This window comes from Cavia porcellus, unplaced genomic scaffold (genome assembly GCF_034190915.1).
Source record: "Cavia porcellus strain 051 isolate PalLab524CR breed Dunkin Hartley unplaced genomic scaffold, mCavPor4.1 scaffold_11, whole genome shotgun sequence".
Classification (NCBI taxonomy): domain Eukaryota; kingdom Metazoa; phylum Chordata; class Mammalia; order Rodentia; family Caviidae; genus Cavia; species Cavia porcellus.
The window spans coordinates 13,810,977-13,827,281 of NW_026947494.1; the positions used below are offsets into that span (position 1 = coordinate 13,810,977).

At 43.9% G+C, this 16,305-nt stretch overlaps 1 protein-coding gene across 8 annotated transcripts in view; it reads left to right on the forward strand.

Moving 5' to 3' along the window:
• Basp1 (brain abundant membrane attached signal protein 1) overlaps positions 1-15,321 on the forward strand; it is a 51,532-nt gene extending 36,211 nt beyond the window's left edge. For 7 of the 8 annotated variants that reach the window (XM_063258001.1, XM_063257999.1, XM_063258000.1 and 4 more), the window contains exon 2: positions 13,715-15,321. In XM_063258001.1, coding sequence (XP_063114071.1) covers positions 13,724-14,380 — 657 coding nt within the window. In that variant the 5' untranslated portion in view covers positions 13,715-13,723 and the 3' untranslated portion in view covers positions 14,381-15,321. Of the gene's footprint in view, positions 1-2,265; positions 2,400-13,714 lie in introns of those variants that run through there. The other variant, XM_003466709.5, reaches the window with a different exon arrangement.
• Positions 15,322-16,305: the final 984 nt, after the last annotated feature.

Here is a 16,305-nt window from a genome sequence, read left to right on the forward strand (position 1 = left end):
CGTCTGAAAAGCAAGCAGTAGCTGTAAGACTGGGGAGCCTACATTGACTGATGATGCCAGGGAAAATCTATTAAAATATCAATATATGACAAGCATAGATGGTCATAAAAAGTGCAAATCAGCTCTTTATAATTGGCTCTAGAAATTGCTGGAAAGAAGTTGCAGCTATTTGTCCCCCCAACCCTCATCTCCTTAAGCACCCACCTGGCTTTGTTGAGTGGGTACAGTTGATCGAGATTGTCATGGCTCCAAGCCCGTCTACTTCTGTCTGGTCCATTAACAAGCTGCCAAAATATCCCAGTGGCTATAAGTTTTTTCCTCATACTTTTGAATTGTTTTGAGAGTCCTAAATTAGTTGCGGTGATAAGACATGTTAGTTTCCTGGTTCTTTAGAGGAGAAAAATGGCTCAGAAATGATCTCAACAGCTTGCATTTCCTGACTCACTTTATTGAGTGAAACGAGCAGGTAATTCATATCGAGTCAGACCTTAGGATGCTGGACCAGAGCTTTTGAAAGGACCACCCGCTAAGTGCAAATAAATAACCATGTGAATACCCAGTAGACGCTAAAAGCATAGTAAGCTATTGATGGGGGTGAATAATACATGATTTCTGGTAGTGCTTGCTGCATGTGGCAGGATATATTAAAAGGGGAAAAAACCTCTGAATAAAGGCCACATTTAGTCGGCCTTTGCATTTGAAGCAAGCCTGTCCTCTTGCCACTTTGAAAGCATCATCCTCATCCTCAGTTCGGGATTTAATGGTTCAAACTTGTAGAATCAATTAGAAGGTACATTTTGAATAGTTCATCTTTATAGTGTGCACATTGTAATTTAAAAATATTGCACAATATTGTCACAGCAGTGTTCTAAATTCTAGCCTTTAGTTATGTGACAGGTCACGGTAGCAGTATTTGCTACCACAGATGTTGTTGGACTTCATCATGTCTCGTTTAATAGAACGAAAGTTTCAGTTATTATTTAGCATGTTTGTGTTTTTTTTAACCATTAAGTGTAAGATGAGTTCACATAGCTCAGTTTAGAGGTGGCGTGCTATTGATTCTTTTGTCGATTAAGTTTATCACTTGAAAATTGGATGTTTCTGCGTGAAGTGAGTTTATAATATTTATCAAGTTTCCATTGCACATTAACAACAATAAAGCAAAATCTTTGTCCCGAAGCTATCAGATTTGTCTGACTAAATATTGAAGAAAAGCTGTAAGTTAGTAGTCAAATAAGATTCGGTCTATTTTACTGCCAAAACGTGCAACCGTGTAACAGACGACAGATCGTGATGATACAGAGAAATGAACCAAGATGAATGTTTTTGTATGAAGACCAAGACCACTGTGCTTGATAAAGGAGAATAAGAATTCTTAAGAATTAAGGCCTTTTTCTGTATTTACACTGAAAGTGTGTCTGGATGCCGAGTGGGGGTTCTGATCATCCATCTGCAGAGCCCATAAAGCCTGTTCTAACGCAGTCAGATTATTTACTGTTTCAGCCCTCTAGGTGTTGCACAATGGGGCCTCCAGGTTTAGTGGTCACTGGGCCAGGCCTGTGGCCTTCTAGTTGGTGAAATGGCTGTCTCTTTGCTCCCAGGACTTAAGAAATCCTAAGTGTTGTAATACCAAAGAACCAAGATAAATGACTGAACAAATAAAGATAAAATGCTGGAAAATACATGAATTTTTCTAAGACTTACAAGGTTTCATCTTTTACCATCAGGCCTCTTACTAAGTAATCTTCCTTTCTTTTCACTTTGTCTCTTCCCTATCTGAACTGCAAGTGTCCCTCCAAAACGAACCTCATTTTGCCCTGCATTTCTGAGAGTTCCAGAGGGAAACGAAGAAGTCTTCCTGTACTGCAGATTCATACTGACCATTCCCTCCCTGGCCCCCTCCTAAGAGGCAGAGAGCTTCGTGTCTTCACATTCCTAGCTGAGTCACCACAGGAGGAACAGGTGACAGCTCACCACCAGCTCACACTGACCATCTCATTGTCATCTTTGTTAACTTTTCCCCAGCAGCGAATGACTTCTCAATGCTTCTTTCTGAAATTACTTCTTCTTGGTGTCTGAGCTATCATCCCCCCTCCCCAACTTTGAGGAACTGCTTTTCTGCATTCTGCCATCTAAATCTAGATACTTTCCTTATTAGGCAATTTTACAAATTTCTGTTCCATCATCCTTCACGCACCTACCTCCTAAATAGGAAAGGGATTTCTGGTGACCTTGACCTGACACTTCCTGTTGCTGCCTCTGACGTAGACACTTTGTGTACTTCCTCATCTTCTTTTTGAAATCTTATCTGTCCCCACGGCAGCTTGTCACAGTGGTCAGGAGACCTCACTGCAGGGCTACAGTGCCACGGTCCACGTCGCCTCTCAGTTAGAAGCTGGGTGAGTTACTCACATTTTAGGGTTCTGTGGGAGATGGTGATGATTCCTTCCTTGTGGTACAGTCAGTGGGTTGACATATGTGGAGATTAAATATTAAGGCAATCTTGGGCAGCATGAGTTCTACATGTACAAGTATGTTTGATATTTTTATTTCTCAACAAACCTTTCTTCATCTCTTCTGGTGAAACTTTTCACCCTCTTGACATTTCTTTCATTTGTATTTCTATGTCTCTTGTATATTATTCCTTCTGCTCATCCAGAGTAGAATTGTTCCCTTACCTGTGTCCCCTGACTTTCCTTGTAGTTAGTAAATATTTCAAGAAAAGATCTTCACCGTGAGGAGCCTCAGGCAAGAGGATCACAAGTTAGAGTCCCTTCTGGACAACTTTGTGAAGTCTTGTTTCAAAATTTTTAAAAAAGTGTGAATAATTTTAAAAAGGGCTAGGGATGCAGCTCAGGGTGAAGATCTTGAGTGCAATTGCAGTAAAAACAAACTCCCCTAGTAAGATTAAGTCTTGTTTTTCTTGAATAAGTTTTGATAATCTGAAGCTCTTATGACTCTGCATGTTGGGTTGCTGTTAGAGATTCAAAAAGATACTGTGAAGGTGCTTCTGTTGGACTTGTGGGGGAAGAAGAATAGAAAGATCTCTTGTAGTTAATCTTCTTTTGTGTTGTCTTTGTGGATGTAAGTCATCCTAATCACCTCTGGGAAAATTGGGTTGTTTTAGAAGCTTTAGCTCATAGGCACATCAGTGTGTGTGTGTGTGTGTGTGTGTGTGTGCATGCTTTTTTATAAAAATACTGTAGTACATTTTTACAATGCTAAACATTTTTGTTGTGACAAGGGAATGAATTGTCCAGAAATGTTTTCTCTCATTATACTTACTCATTATAATTTTCACTCATTATATTTAAAAGATTTGCGAACTCTGTCCCCAGGTACTGAAGAAACCTGGCAGCAGCTCAGTGTGACGGAGTCTGTGCTGGTGGGGATACCAGAAATACACTTACTGAATTGCCTTTGTTTCACTTTCCTCTTTTAGACTAAAAGGTGATCATTTAAGAGAAAAGAGCCAGTCATTTGTCAAAGTAGAAGCTGTTGGATATGATCACATATCTTAGATTTCTCTCCTGTATTTATTCTTACTTAAATCATATTTTGCTTATGTTGTGCTTTGTTTTGTTCTTTATCAGTTCTTTCCTTAAAGTAAAAGCAAAACAAAACAAACCAGTTTCCCCCTGTGTCTCATCCCAGCCTGTTTCAACTAGATTTGACCAAAAACCTGAGTTCTTTTAGCCAGTTTAATTATAAAGCCACCTGATCTGGTGTGAAATTTGTCTGTGGATGCAAATCATGAGCCAACTGTAAGTTTATGCTACAGTAAAAAAGAATCAGTAATAGATTGATGGCCTGTTCAACTTTTTCTTTTTTATTAGTTCCTGTTTGCAAAACATATGATTATGTTCCTTGTGAAAGTTTAGTTCTTGCACAGAATATATCTTAATTCTTTCATTCCTTTTTCTCGCCTTCTCTGTATCTTGCTTCTCTTCCCTTCTTTTGCAGAGGATCTATCTTATGCTTCTCTTCTAGGGAAACTCAAAACACAAATGAAGAGAAAGGTGAGGTTGTTCAGCTTTTGCAGGCTTAAGTTAAAATAATGATTTCTTGTCCAAGGACACATGGATAGTATGTTGTAGGCACGTAAGAAAATTTACAAAGAAAGGTTGGTTTATTCCCAGATTTCTTCTAAGGAAGAAATATTGTAACGTGGACACAGAGCTGGACAGAGCTGAATTTTTGTCCTGATTGCACAATGAAGCTGCAGTTAAACCAGAAATAATGCCCCAATCTGAGACACACGATTGTGTATTCGTGTCGAGTTTTGCTGTAGACTTGGAGTCATCATCTTCATTATAATCTGTTTGCAATCATCCTTAGAGCGCTGCTCTGCTGATTCTAAATGAAATGGCTCATCAATCCAAATTCGCATTTTCAAAAGCAAACTCAACAGTGGATGGGACCTTTGTGTCTGAGACATGCTTAGAAGTTATTAGTATAGACAAAGAAGACGTAAATAGTGACAGCCTGTAAAGCTGTAAATATAGAACTTTGGATCCTGTGAATAAATTTGATATCTTTTTTTGATTTATGTAGCAGTTCATATATGCCAGAGATACTCATTAAGCGTTGTTCATGAATGGAGCAGTATTAATACAAAATATGCCACTGTGAAATGGAATGGTTAGTAATTGTGGGAAAAATATAGTGCATGTAATCCTCATAGTTTTGGTTTTTAGTTAATGTCTTGGAACTGAGTCGTTATGCATTTTCTGAGGCGGGGCAGTGCTGTAATTGGGGTTCCTTTTCTTCACCCAAATACTTGGTTAATGCTCCATAATGGATGCAACCAACCTCTTGCTGAAATGCAAAGCCTTCATTTACAAATACTGATGATCTGTAGACCAAACATGTATAGTGCAGTGCATGGGCTGAGACAAACATTCACATTTAATGTTGTGATTCTGTTGCTACCAAAATGAAGAAGGGTTCCTGAGAGCTTCAAACAGGACCTGGTGTCTAGAGCGCTCTTCCAGGAGGCCGGGGGAATGTCATCCTTCAGACCTGCCTCCAAGAATGGTGATCTGAAAGGCGGGGTGATGATCCTTTGTTTCTCTTACTCAGGGACTCTGGAGCCAGTATTCTCCTTCACCTACATCCAGTCAGACCATTTAATGCATGTTTTATTTATTTAAAGGATGAAAGAAGGGAAACAGTAACCGATAGCTCCTAACCCTCAGATTTCACTGGGAAGCTGTCAGCATGTCCTCCATGTGGCTCAGAGGTTGGCTAGACGCTCTCCTGTTCTGTTGTGCTACAGTTTGTCACATTTTATAACACTGCTGTTGTCTTGATCCAAACCAAAGGGGTATCCAGTTGGTGGGGTTGATCTGTGTGTTTTCCCTTGGTAAAGTCTGTAGGATCTGATGAACCCCAATCACTGCGTGCAGAAGTGTGCTCTGTTAAGGACCCAGTTAGTGAATTCCTTTACTGCTGAGAACTGGGTCAGATCACTGGCTCCTGTCACCACTGCCGCTGTCCAAAGTGGGCTCTCTGATAGCACCGAGAACAAGGGAGATTTTTTTTGGGAGGGGGGCCTCTCGATTCTTGATGCCATTGCCAGTGCTTTGGTGCAGAATGGGGTGAAGGTTGACATCCTGTACTGCTGGGTGCTCTATTCTGTGCGCCTCTGAAGATGCTCAGCTGGAGAACCTTCAGGCAAGGAATATGTGAGTCTGGTTTGCATAAGTTAGAACAGTGCAGGCGAAGTGGAGATGGTTTTTCAAAGGCAGTCTGAGGAGTGGACTGTGAAATGCAGCATGAGAAGCATTCCCCTGCCCTCTCTTGAGCTCAGTCTCTTCTACTCCACCTCAGGGCAGTGAGCCTGTGGTCTTTGTGTGTCCTGTTGCTATCCCCAGAGCAAGGCCGTTGGTATGAGAAGCTTGCAACTGACCTGAGATTCTCCAAATTTTAAAAATTCCAAACGAAATTTCAGACAGAGGCTGAGGCTGGAAGATTGTAAGTCTGAGCCCTATGAGGGCAATTAGGCAAGGCTGTGTTTGAAAAAAAGTGTGTGTGGGTGTGGGTGTGTGTGGTGGTGGGGGCACTGGTGATAAACCAAGATTCAATTCCCAGTACCACGGGAAAAAACTGCACTGTAGAAATGGTCATAGGTCCTGGTTTTGTGTAGCTTTTTTATTTCAATAAATGGAAAAAATGAGTTATCCTTTCATTTAGGAAAACAAAGCAATAAATAAAAATTTAATCATATTAGAACATGTTAGGGAAGCCACGAAAAGGTGTGGAATTTATTCATAAACAAATTAAAATCTTCTTCCTTAGAGTAAGTGCTCCAAATTCATGGGCTTAATTAAAAACAAAACAGAAACCTGGTTCCCCCCAGAGGAAGTGATGTCATTGATGGGTGAGAACCGAGCTTATGTGACCCTTGAGATTTGAGGAAGGAGGAAAGAGAGAGTGAATCAACAGCCGACACGGTCAATTTTGGCAAAATTTAGCTACTTTGCAGCACTGTGCTCTCTTTACCTCCATTTTGTCTGAGGAATTTAATCCACTTTCTTCATCAAATTGGATACTTTTTCCCCTGAGAAGTTCAACTCTTTTTTGGTTTTGTTTTACAAGCTCTTGGGAATAAAGAAGTGTGTGGCTAGGGACTTGAGAATCTAAGCTTTATTGAGGAAGAGAAAGACTGTCATCTGTAACTTAGATGCAATCACTGGCCTGTATCTAGTCCAGGAGAACAAGTTCTGGGCAGGCAGTGTGTCCACGCATGGCTAGGCTTCCAGTACGTGTCCTCGGACACAGCTCACTCTTACTGTAAGAACAGAGAAGCTCAGCATTTACACCGAATGCATGCTCCTGAAAGATTTGCAGCCGCCGTCTACAGTTACCAACTAATCCGAAAAAGAGGTCCTGGAGACAGTGTGGGTAGAAAAACTATTCCTACATTTGCACAGGTTTACTTATGTTTTACAAGTGGATGTTATATTCAGGAAGTAGATTACTTAATTTGTCTTAGATTACTGCAAACAGGATTTGTATATTTAAATGATTCTTGTATGCTACAGAGCTAGGAAGGAGCTTGGGCTTAGCTTTCCAGGCTTGGTAATTCCTTTATCGTGCTTTGTTTCTATTTTAAGTTAGAAGCCACTGCTTTTTTCCTGTTTAAAAGAATGTTAGATGTGTGTGTTGTTCTAGAAATGTGGACAAACGACTCTTACCGCTTACTTTTTTTCAGTGTTTCATTGTTTGAGGAAGCATCTGCACTCAGAGATCTTGGGCGGGGGCAAATCCACAGAAGGTTGGTAGATGGCACCAAAAGTAGGCAAAGGGACAGCAACTCAGGTTACTGCCAGGTAGCTGTGTTTGGCACTGGGAAGCAAATGGAATTTGGTTTTGACAGTTACGACTTCCTCCGAGATGTCTTCATGGTGTGGCATCCATCCTGACTCACTGATTACTCTGGCTGACGCAGCCATTGGAAGGCATCTTCTAAATGTAATCAGCAATGCAAATTACCTTCTTCAGAAAATATTTGGTGTTATCCTACACAATTTCACCTCTCATTTTTTTGAAGTTATTTTCATTTTAGTTTTTTGAGGAAAGGCCTGGCTTTGTAATCCAGGTTGACCTAGAAGTCTCCCATCCCCTGAGACCACCATCACGCCAAGTTTCCAATAGGTTAAAGTTGGTACAGACACACACAGTGGTAAACCAGCTGGCTGCCAGTTTACTCTTCAGTGTATTCAATGGGGTTTTTATAAACGTGTGGAATTTAATGATAATACTGCATTATTTAAGTTTTTCCGAGGTCTCATCTTCTCATCTGTCCTTGTAGCTTAATTTTCTCATATTGAAAGACTGCATTTTAATTTGGTCAGCTGGACTGACAGATTGGTTTGATTTAAGGAAGGGAATCATCAGAGCGTCTGCTGGGAATGTTCTGGATGGGTCGATCAGGCCAGCAGCTAAATCACGCTGTAGTAGGAGAACGGTGGTCACTTTATGCAATTCCATGATCACTAAAGCGATTAGTGGCCGGGTGTGTCCTGTGGATTTTATATACAAAATAAATGCAATGTAGCCGATGTGATGCGCCACAGGTTTCCTAGAGAGAGGAATACTTAGATCATTTTGATTAAAGAGCATATTGATATTGATTCCAATGTTACATTTCAAATGATTTCTTACCTTTAGTTCCCAAAGGTTATATAAATTCTAAAATAGAAACAGTCATACAAACACAAGTATTTAGATTTTACATAACTACAGAATTGTTACATTGAAGCTCTCAATAGTAAGAAACATTTTAAAGGAGGTTTTCTGTAATGTCAATGTGTTAAGACCACATTTTTTCCCTCTTTAACATTGAACATTAGATTATAAATAAGATTTTTATCTCTAAGAAAAGATTTAAAAGATATGCCTGTCAGCTTCATGACCCAAGAATCCTTCTAGGGCTGGCTTTGGAGAAAGAACTAGAACCTAATTTTTAGGCTGCTGCTTACTTTCTGCAGTTGTTCTGAGCTCACCTTGCCTGGTCTAGTGACCTAGGAAGATGCTTTTTGGGTGTGTGTCTTCCTCTGCGTGAGGAAATTAGAGAAGCCTGCCTTGTATGTTCCACAGATGTTCATAAAAATGCACACAAGTTTATTATAGAAAGCAACTGATTGCCAATAAGTAAGGAAATGTTTGTGTCCACAGTGAGGGTTTAATCTGCGCTGATGACAGTCCTGTGTGTTGGGGGTGTGGACAGTAGGTGGGTGTTACGTGGTTGCAGACTGAGTTCCCTGAGAGGTGCAGGCAAACAAGGGAATGGAGTGATGGACAGTGACCACTGTGGGCTCCCCGGCCCTTCCAAGCCCCCTTCTCATTTTGTTTTCATGATGTTGCCTACCAGGGTGCGCTGAGGAGCCAACACCTGGTGGAATAGCATTTGCTTCTCTGTTCACCGAAGTGCACTTGAATATGTTTCTTCTGGAGCTCTCTTCGATAGCCAAGTGGGGTTAATAGAAGACAGGCTGGGTTTTTTACCTTTCACTTAGCAAATTTGAGGCACTCAATGAGTCTTAACTAATAATTAAAATTCTTCTTGCATTCTGGTGACCAGACGGAGTTTCTTATTTCCTTGACTTCAGGTCATGAAAGCAGGTGGGGGTCTTGTGGGAGCTGGGGTGATATTTCTTCTCTGATCACGCCAGGGTTGGTTCACACTGGGAAGAAGGGCTTGGAGGTAATTCCTTGGTAAGATGGACTGCTTATTGGTTAAAAGGATTCACAACCTCTGGAGCGTCTGAAATGTCAGAAGTGTTCAGATCGAAGATTTTGATGTTATTGTGCTGAAGCATTTGCTTGGTGAACACAGACCAAGCCTCTTTATGGCAAGGTTTTATGAAGCACTTGTTTCTGGAAGCTTCTTTGAATCACAGTGCTTCTCATGGCTGACTGTTCTAGAACCTGTATGTGTAGAACCTGTGTCCTGCCAGGACCGACATTGCTCGCAGTTGTGTGAAATGGGAAAGTCACCCTGACGCCTCACTTCACGTTCTTGTGACATTGGCCTTTGTTATGTTTATAGGAAATGGTGGGGAGCAGATTCAAGGCAGGCGCTGAGGTGGGATTCATGTTACTATCTCCGGAGTCCGCCATGACCTGGGTCCAAAGTCCCTGGTACATAATGCTTGTCCAACATTTACCAGATGTAACCCAGTGAAATTATTCTGTTATTTGTTTTTCTTTTCTAGCAGAAAATGCACCCCTGCCCCACTGGTATGCTTCAGTTGGTCAGTTGCCCAGGTGATAGTCCCTGTCCTGTTCCAGTTCCTGTTGCTCCTGTCTCTTAGAAACGGCTGGCCACTGTGACACATAGCTGGTCGCCGTGATGCACATTGTATAAACCAGTCCCCACTGACAAACCATTCTATCTCTGGACTTCCTGCTTGCTTATCCCATATAAGCCCTAGACCACCAGAGATCAGGGCCTGATATTCTAGAAAGATTCTGCCCATTGAAATAAATAAATCTGCCTCCAGATGCTGGGTATTGTTTTTGTGTTTCTGCTTGCTGTTGCAGTTTGAGATGTCAGTTTGAAATCATAAGTCTATAGTTTTGGGCATCGTAATACTGTGTGTGTGCGCATACATTTTTAGAGACACCTGAATTGGCTTTTCTTGGAGCTATCTTATCTACTCCAGAGTGTTTGTATGTGAGGTCATAGAACCCAGGTCCAGCATTTGGCCTCTGGCCTTTCTCTGCCCTGCTCTGCCCTACAAATGCAAAGGCTATCTCGCCCTTTTGGGTAGTCAGAGTCGTCAGTCATTTCTAGCATGCATTACTTACTGAGTCACTGAGATAGATATCTTTTTCAAAAAATTTAGAAGGTTCAACTTTGTAGACCAAATGTTCTCTTTCAAAAGCAGAGTAGAAATGAGTGGAATCTTTATAAACTCTATGCTTTTTGGTGTCTCATTTCTTAAGGCGCTGATAGGAAGCTACTCAGGCTAATAGGAAGATGAAAAATTTAGGGGCAGAGATTACCTGAAATACTAGATTTTTTTCCTTATCCTCTCAACATCTTGAGTTCCGAGCTACTCCAGGCAGTCAGCACCTTGTGATCCAGGGCACGTAACTTTCTGGGCTGACGGTTTTTTAGTGGAGCTCCTTTTGACTGCCTAGATGGGGTCTTCTTGGTAGAACAGGTTTTGTGAGACTTGACCTGTTGCTTGCTTTGCAGCTGTGTGAATTCAGCTCGGTAGAATTTCCTGATGGCTGAAAGAAGGCTGTGAGTGGCTTACCCTGCATGGTGCCGCCAAGGTTAAGTAATTTATGGAATATGTTTAGAATTAGGGTTGGGCTTGACCCCTGGGAGATATTATGGTTTAACCTATAACTTTAAGAATTTTATTGTACTGGTTTGCAGTACCTCATGATTGCAGTCACCACGGGGAGCCGGTACGTGCACATAACACACCTTGGTCTGATTTGCCCCTGGGTGTAGGCAGGTTCTACACCTACAACCAGAGGGTCTGCTTTCCTGGGGTGCCAGTGCATCCTGCCAGCTCCCTCGATCCTGCACCAGAGCTCACACAGTTAGCTAAAAGCAGGAGGCGGTGTTTGCTCTGTGTATGAGAAACAAACCGGGTTGAGACCCATTCCTGACTTACTCCTTGACTGTGTATGTTCACTTCCTACCCAGAAAAGAATCACAGCTGGGTTTAAAACAAAGAATAGAATGTGGCTGTCACTGAGTTTCAGAAAACCAATTTTAGTAACTCAGATTTCAGGTTTGTAAACCAGCGGGTCTTGAAATCTCTGGGGATTGCTATATCGAATTTCACACTGTGGGTGTCAGGCGGTGGCACCCCTCTGCCAAGCTCACTGTGTGTGCTGCCTTCACGCTCTGCCTTCCGGGCTGAAATTTCCTGGCTTGGGGCATGGGTTTCTCTACAGAACTGGGAGAAGATCCTGACTACAGGTCTATCAGGTTCCCTATTTCTTTACTCAGCCTAATGCACCAAAATGTACCTTAAACTCTCAGAGCTGACATTACATTTCATAGAAACAGTTTGTGCATACTGGCTGATTAAAAACTCAGCAGCTGATTCATCACTAATGTGTAAATTATCAATGGCTGTTTATTTATTGCTTTTTTATTTTAAAGAGGCTAAAACAGAATAAAGCCAATTAAAACAAACCAGTGCGAAAGATACAGGACTTCAGAACATTATAAAATCAACAATAGTTACCATAATGCCTTTTGATGTCTTCAGAATAGCTGCAGATAACAATAAAAATCAAACAGAACAGAACAGAATAGAAACAATAAAAACAAAACAATGAATGCAATAAAGACTTCAAAACAAGCCAATAATAGTAAATCCAAAATTGCTACCATAATATATCTTGCTGTCTTTGAAAGAGCTGCTCATACCATTGGATTTGACGTAATCAAAACAAAAGAGAATAAAACCCAACCCAACCAAACAATGGGAATGATACAGGCCCTCAAAGCAAGACCATAGGGAATCAACAATGGCTACAACCCTCAAAAGGAGATCCCCCGCCGCCCAGCTGCCGCAAGCCACACTGTGTACCACTGTCTTCGGAACTCATGATTAGGTCATTGGTCCTAGGCCTGCAGGGTTAGTGAAACACCAAACACCACAGGCATCCAATTGCATCTCACCTCCCTAGCTGTCATCACAGCCTGTGCTTCTCTGGTCGCTTACAGCGGAGGGTGGTGGTGGTGGTTGGTTGATATTCCTTGGGGCTCGGTTCTGGCTGTTCCAGTCCAGCAGCCTGCTTTTGTTGAAAGCATTTTGCTATACATAATTTGCCACTACTTCTGAGGGGAGAAATCAAGTTGAATAGGCCCGCTGTCTAAAGTGGAGTATGACCAAAAGACAGTTGTGTTTTTGAAGACTTGTAAGGGAAATCTTTCTCGGGTAACTTTAAGACCTTCCTTGAAAACAGGAACAGTGCTTTCAGTTGTCTTTCAGTGTATTGTTTTTTTAATTCTTCCAGCTGCTAAAGCTATGCCGTTTGGGAAATTAACTCAGAGTGGCGAGATACAATGCTTTCTACCCAACACTTAATTTTTAAATAAGATTTGTTTATTTTTAAATAAATGTGGGCTGTTTCACTCTCAGGGATCATGATCCTAAGGAGGGTAATTAATCAACAGCATATTTTCTGTCCAAAATGGTTGATTTTTGGAGGGAACAAAAAAGAGCTGATTGACGAGGGCTCTACGGTTCCACCAGGAAGTGGCCTGATTTGGGCCGGAACCAGCTGGCTCTCCTGGACTTTGCATCCTCCACTGGGGACCAGCAAGGCACTGTCCCTCTGCTGAGCTTTTCTTACTTGAGGGGACCCACTGGGATTGTGGAGGATGACTTTGACTGTGCTTTGTCGATGAAAAGCCACCGAGTTTGGCTTTACAATGGGGCCTTGTGTGAGCCGGAGATACTTGCAAAGTAGTCAGTCCCCATCAGCCGTGCTGGCCCGCTAGATACCGAGCAGTCAGAGCTGCTCGTGGCCGGTAATGAGATGGAGCAAACCCGAGTCGGTGCACCTGTGGTCCCAGCCATGATAAATGTGCTTTGCACAGGGTCAGAGCTTGAGAGTGTGGTGTGCAAACTTGTGATTTGTGCTCTGTGGTTTCTCCAGAATGAAGTTCTAAAATTGCGAAGCTTTTCCCTAGCTGCCCTGTAAGAGGAGGGTGGCTGTCACTGCAGGGTGTGCAGAAGTGTCCAGTACTTGGTGTTCCCATCGGACCTGGGGAGGTGGGGAAGAAACAGGTGCTGGACCACCTTTGTGCCCTGGGCCCGCGGCTCTAAATCGTGATCTTGGCTTCTTAGTCCCTCAGTGTGCTGCCCCGGGAAGTTTTACGGCTGAGTTATTTTTATTTATCGTTTTATGTTTTTCTTTCTTCTTTTTTCCTGTGTATTGGGGATTGAGCCCAGGGTCTTGCGTTGAACCACACTAACCCCCTCTTTTGAAATTAATTAAATTTTGAGACAGGGTCTCCCCAAGTTGCCCAGGCAAGCCTCAGATATGCCCTCCACCTGCCTGGGCCTTCCGAGGGACTGGGATTTCAGGCCTGGGCACGCTGCCTAGCTCCTGGTTGGGTGTCTGGTGGTGGCAGAGTGGCTGCACACGCGTGTGCCCGCGGCTCTGCCCCTGCCTGCGGTGACCTGCAGTAACCCGCCTGGTCTTGTCTTGTGCTCACTTGCAGAACGCCACGATGGGAGGCAAGCTTAGCAAGAAGAAGAAGGGCTACAATGTGAACGACGACAAAGCCAAGGACAAGGACAAGAAGGCCGAGGGCGCGGGCGCCGAGGAGGAGGGGACCCCGAAGGAGAGCGCGCCCCCCGCGGCGGCAGCCGATGGCACAGAGTCCCAGGAGCCCGAGAAGCCCGACAAGGACAAGGATAAGGACGCCGAGAAGGACGCCGAGGGCAAGGCCGAGGCCAAGGAGGGCGACCAGGCAGCAGCTGCGCCCAAGGAGGAGGCGCCTAAGGCGGAGCCCGAGAAGAGCAGCGAGGGCGCAGCCGAGGGGCAAGCGGAGCCTGGGGCCGCGGCGGCCGAGCAGGAGCCCGCGGAGCCCGGGCCCGCTGCGGGCGGCGAGGCCCCCAAGGCGGCCGAGGCAGGCGCCTCCGAGAGCCAAGAGGAAGGGGAACCCAAAAAGACTGAGGCTCCCGCCGCCGCCCAGGAGACGAAAAGTGACGGGGCCCCGGCTTCAGACTCAAAACCCAGCAACGCCGAGGCCGCCCCCTCCTCCAAGGAGCCCCCCGCAGCCACGGAAGCGCCCAGTTCCACAGCCAAGGCCCCCGCGGAGGAGCCCAAGGCCGCCGAGGTCCCCGCAGCCAAGCCCGACCAAACCGTAGCGGCCAAGGAGTAGCTGGACAGCCTGGGGACGCACCACCGAGAAACAATCTCTCTCTCTCTCTCTCTCTCTCTCTCTCTCTCTCCCCCCTTCCCCCCTCCTCTCTCTCTCTCTCTCTCTCTCTCTCTCTCTCTCTCTCTCTCTCTCTCTCTCTCTCCTATACTAACTGGTTTCCAATTGGAAGTAAGGATGTGTATTGCCCAAGGGGGAATAAAAAAGGATGCTAACCCATCTAGGGAGGGAGGGAGGGGGTGGGGAGAATCCAAATAGTATTTTTGTGGGGAAATATCTAATATACCTTCAGTCACCTTGACCACCACGTCCCGGATTGGAAAGATCAGTGTCCACGCACCGAGTCCGCTCTGCTCCGCTGCACCCCAGGCCCGGCCGGCCGTGCCCCCTTTCCTGGCCCAGGAAGGGAGGCAGGGAGGCGGGAGGGAGGGATGGGTTCTACCCGCAGGGCTTGTGCTGAGGCCGTCGAGAAGCTTCACGAAAGCAGTATTTTCTGTGTCCTCCTTTTTAATTTACAGCCTTTCTTATTTTGATATTTTTTTAATGTCGTGGATGAATGCCAACTTTCAGAGGAGCCCACTTAGCCTGTCCACATGTATTCGATGCCAGCCCCCCGCCATTGTTCCTCTCCAGATATTTTTGGGAGTAAACAAGCATTCTCTCATCGTACTTAGCCTACCTAGATTTCTCATGACGAGTTAATGCATGTCTGTGGTTGGGTGCACCTGTAGTTCTGTTTATTGGTCAGTGGAAATGAAAAAAAAATAAGTCTGCGTTCACTGCAGTTCACTTTCTCTTCATTCTGTGTCATAGACACCAACTCACCACTCATTGGAAAATGAAAAAAATAAAAATACAAAAAAAATGTACAATGGATGCATTGAAATTATATGTAATTGTATAAATGGTGCAACAGTAATAAAGTTAAAACAATTAAAAAGAAAGAGGACGCTGGGTTTTCTTTTCTAGTGCCCTTTGTCACCCATCCCTAACCTTAGAGACCAGAGCGCTGAATGGCTCTTTGTCTTTCCTAATCTGTTTGGAGGCGGGTACCAGGCAGGAGCCTCAAATTTGCGAAGCGATGCCTTTCTGCCAGGATTCTCTGAGCAGCCTACAGTCCGAGATGCTGCCCGCAGGAAACAACTGGAGAGGGAGAAATGGTGAACCCGGGTATTAGGCAAGTAGACCTTTGGGGTTCGCTTCATGTTCCTGGTCACTTTTTGGTAGGGCTCTTGTTTCTATAGTGAAATAAATTTGGACTTTGAATGCTTGAAAGCACAGCACACAAGAACTATAAACACATTAGCCACCAAGCAACCGATTTAGGTAAGAAAAATAGCAAGGGAATGTCCACTTGCTCACCAGCGTGTCCAAAAATATGTACAAGCGCTTGGAGGAGGGGCTCAGGTGGCGGAGAGGAAGAGTCAATAAACCGTGGAGGACTTTTGTATAGTGCTAAGTCTTGTTCCTGAAATTTAAATATTTAAATTTAAAAATTGAAATTTATTTTAACTGACAATTACTACTTTTCATTGCTACGCTTCTTTTTTTGCAGAAAAATGTGCTTAGCAGAAGTGATACCGTAACTCCACCATCTTTTTAGTTAAAAAATAAAATGTTCATTAGGTTCATTGGGGATTAGAACATAAAAATCAGCCCCCTAGGTTAGCGCTTATTACTATAAATCGCCAACTAGGAACAAAGTAAGGGGTTTTTTATCACTATACATAGAGTTACGGGGTAAGCTGCCGGTGATTGTTCAGCCAATCAAAGAGTATCAGAAAGGAGGTGGCCACAGTACTTAAACTGGAGCCCTAACTAAAGCCGCTGATCCTCCCTCTGAGGAAGAAGGTTGGGGAGGCAGTGGGACCCGCGTCCTGAGCAGGACGTGCTGCAGGCCTGTGGGCCTGGGCTACCAGGCACCGTGT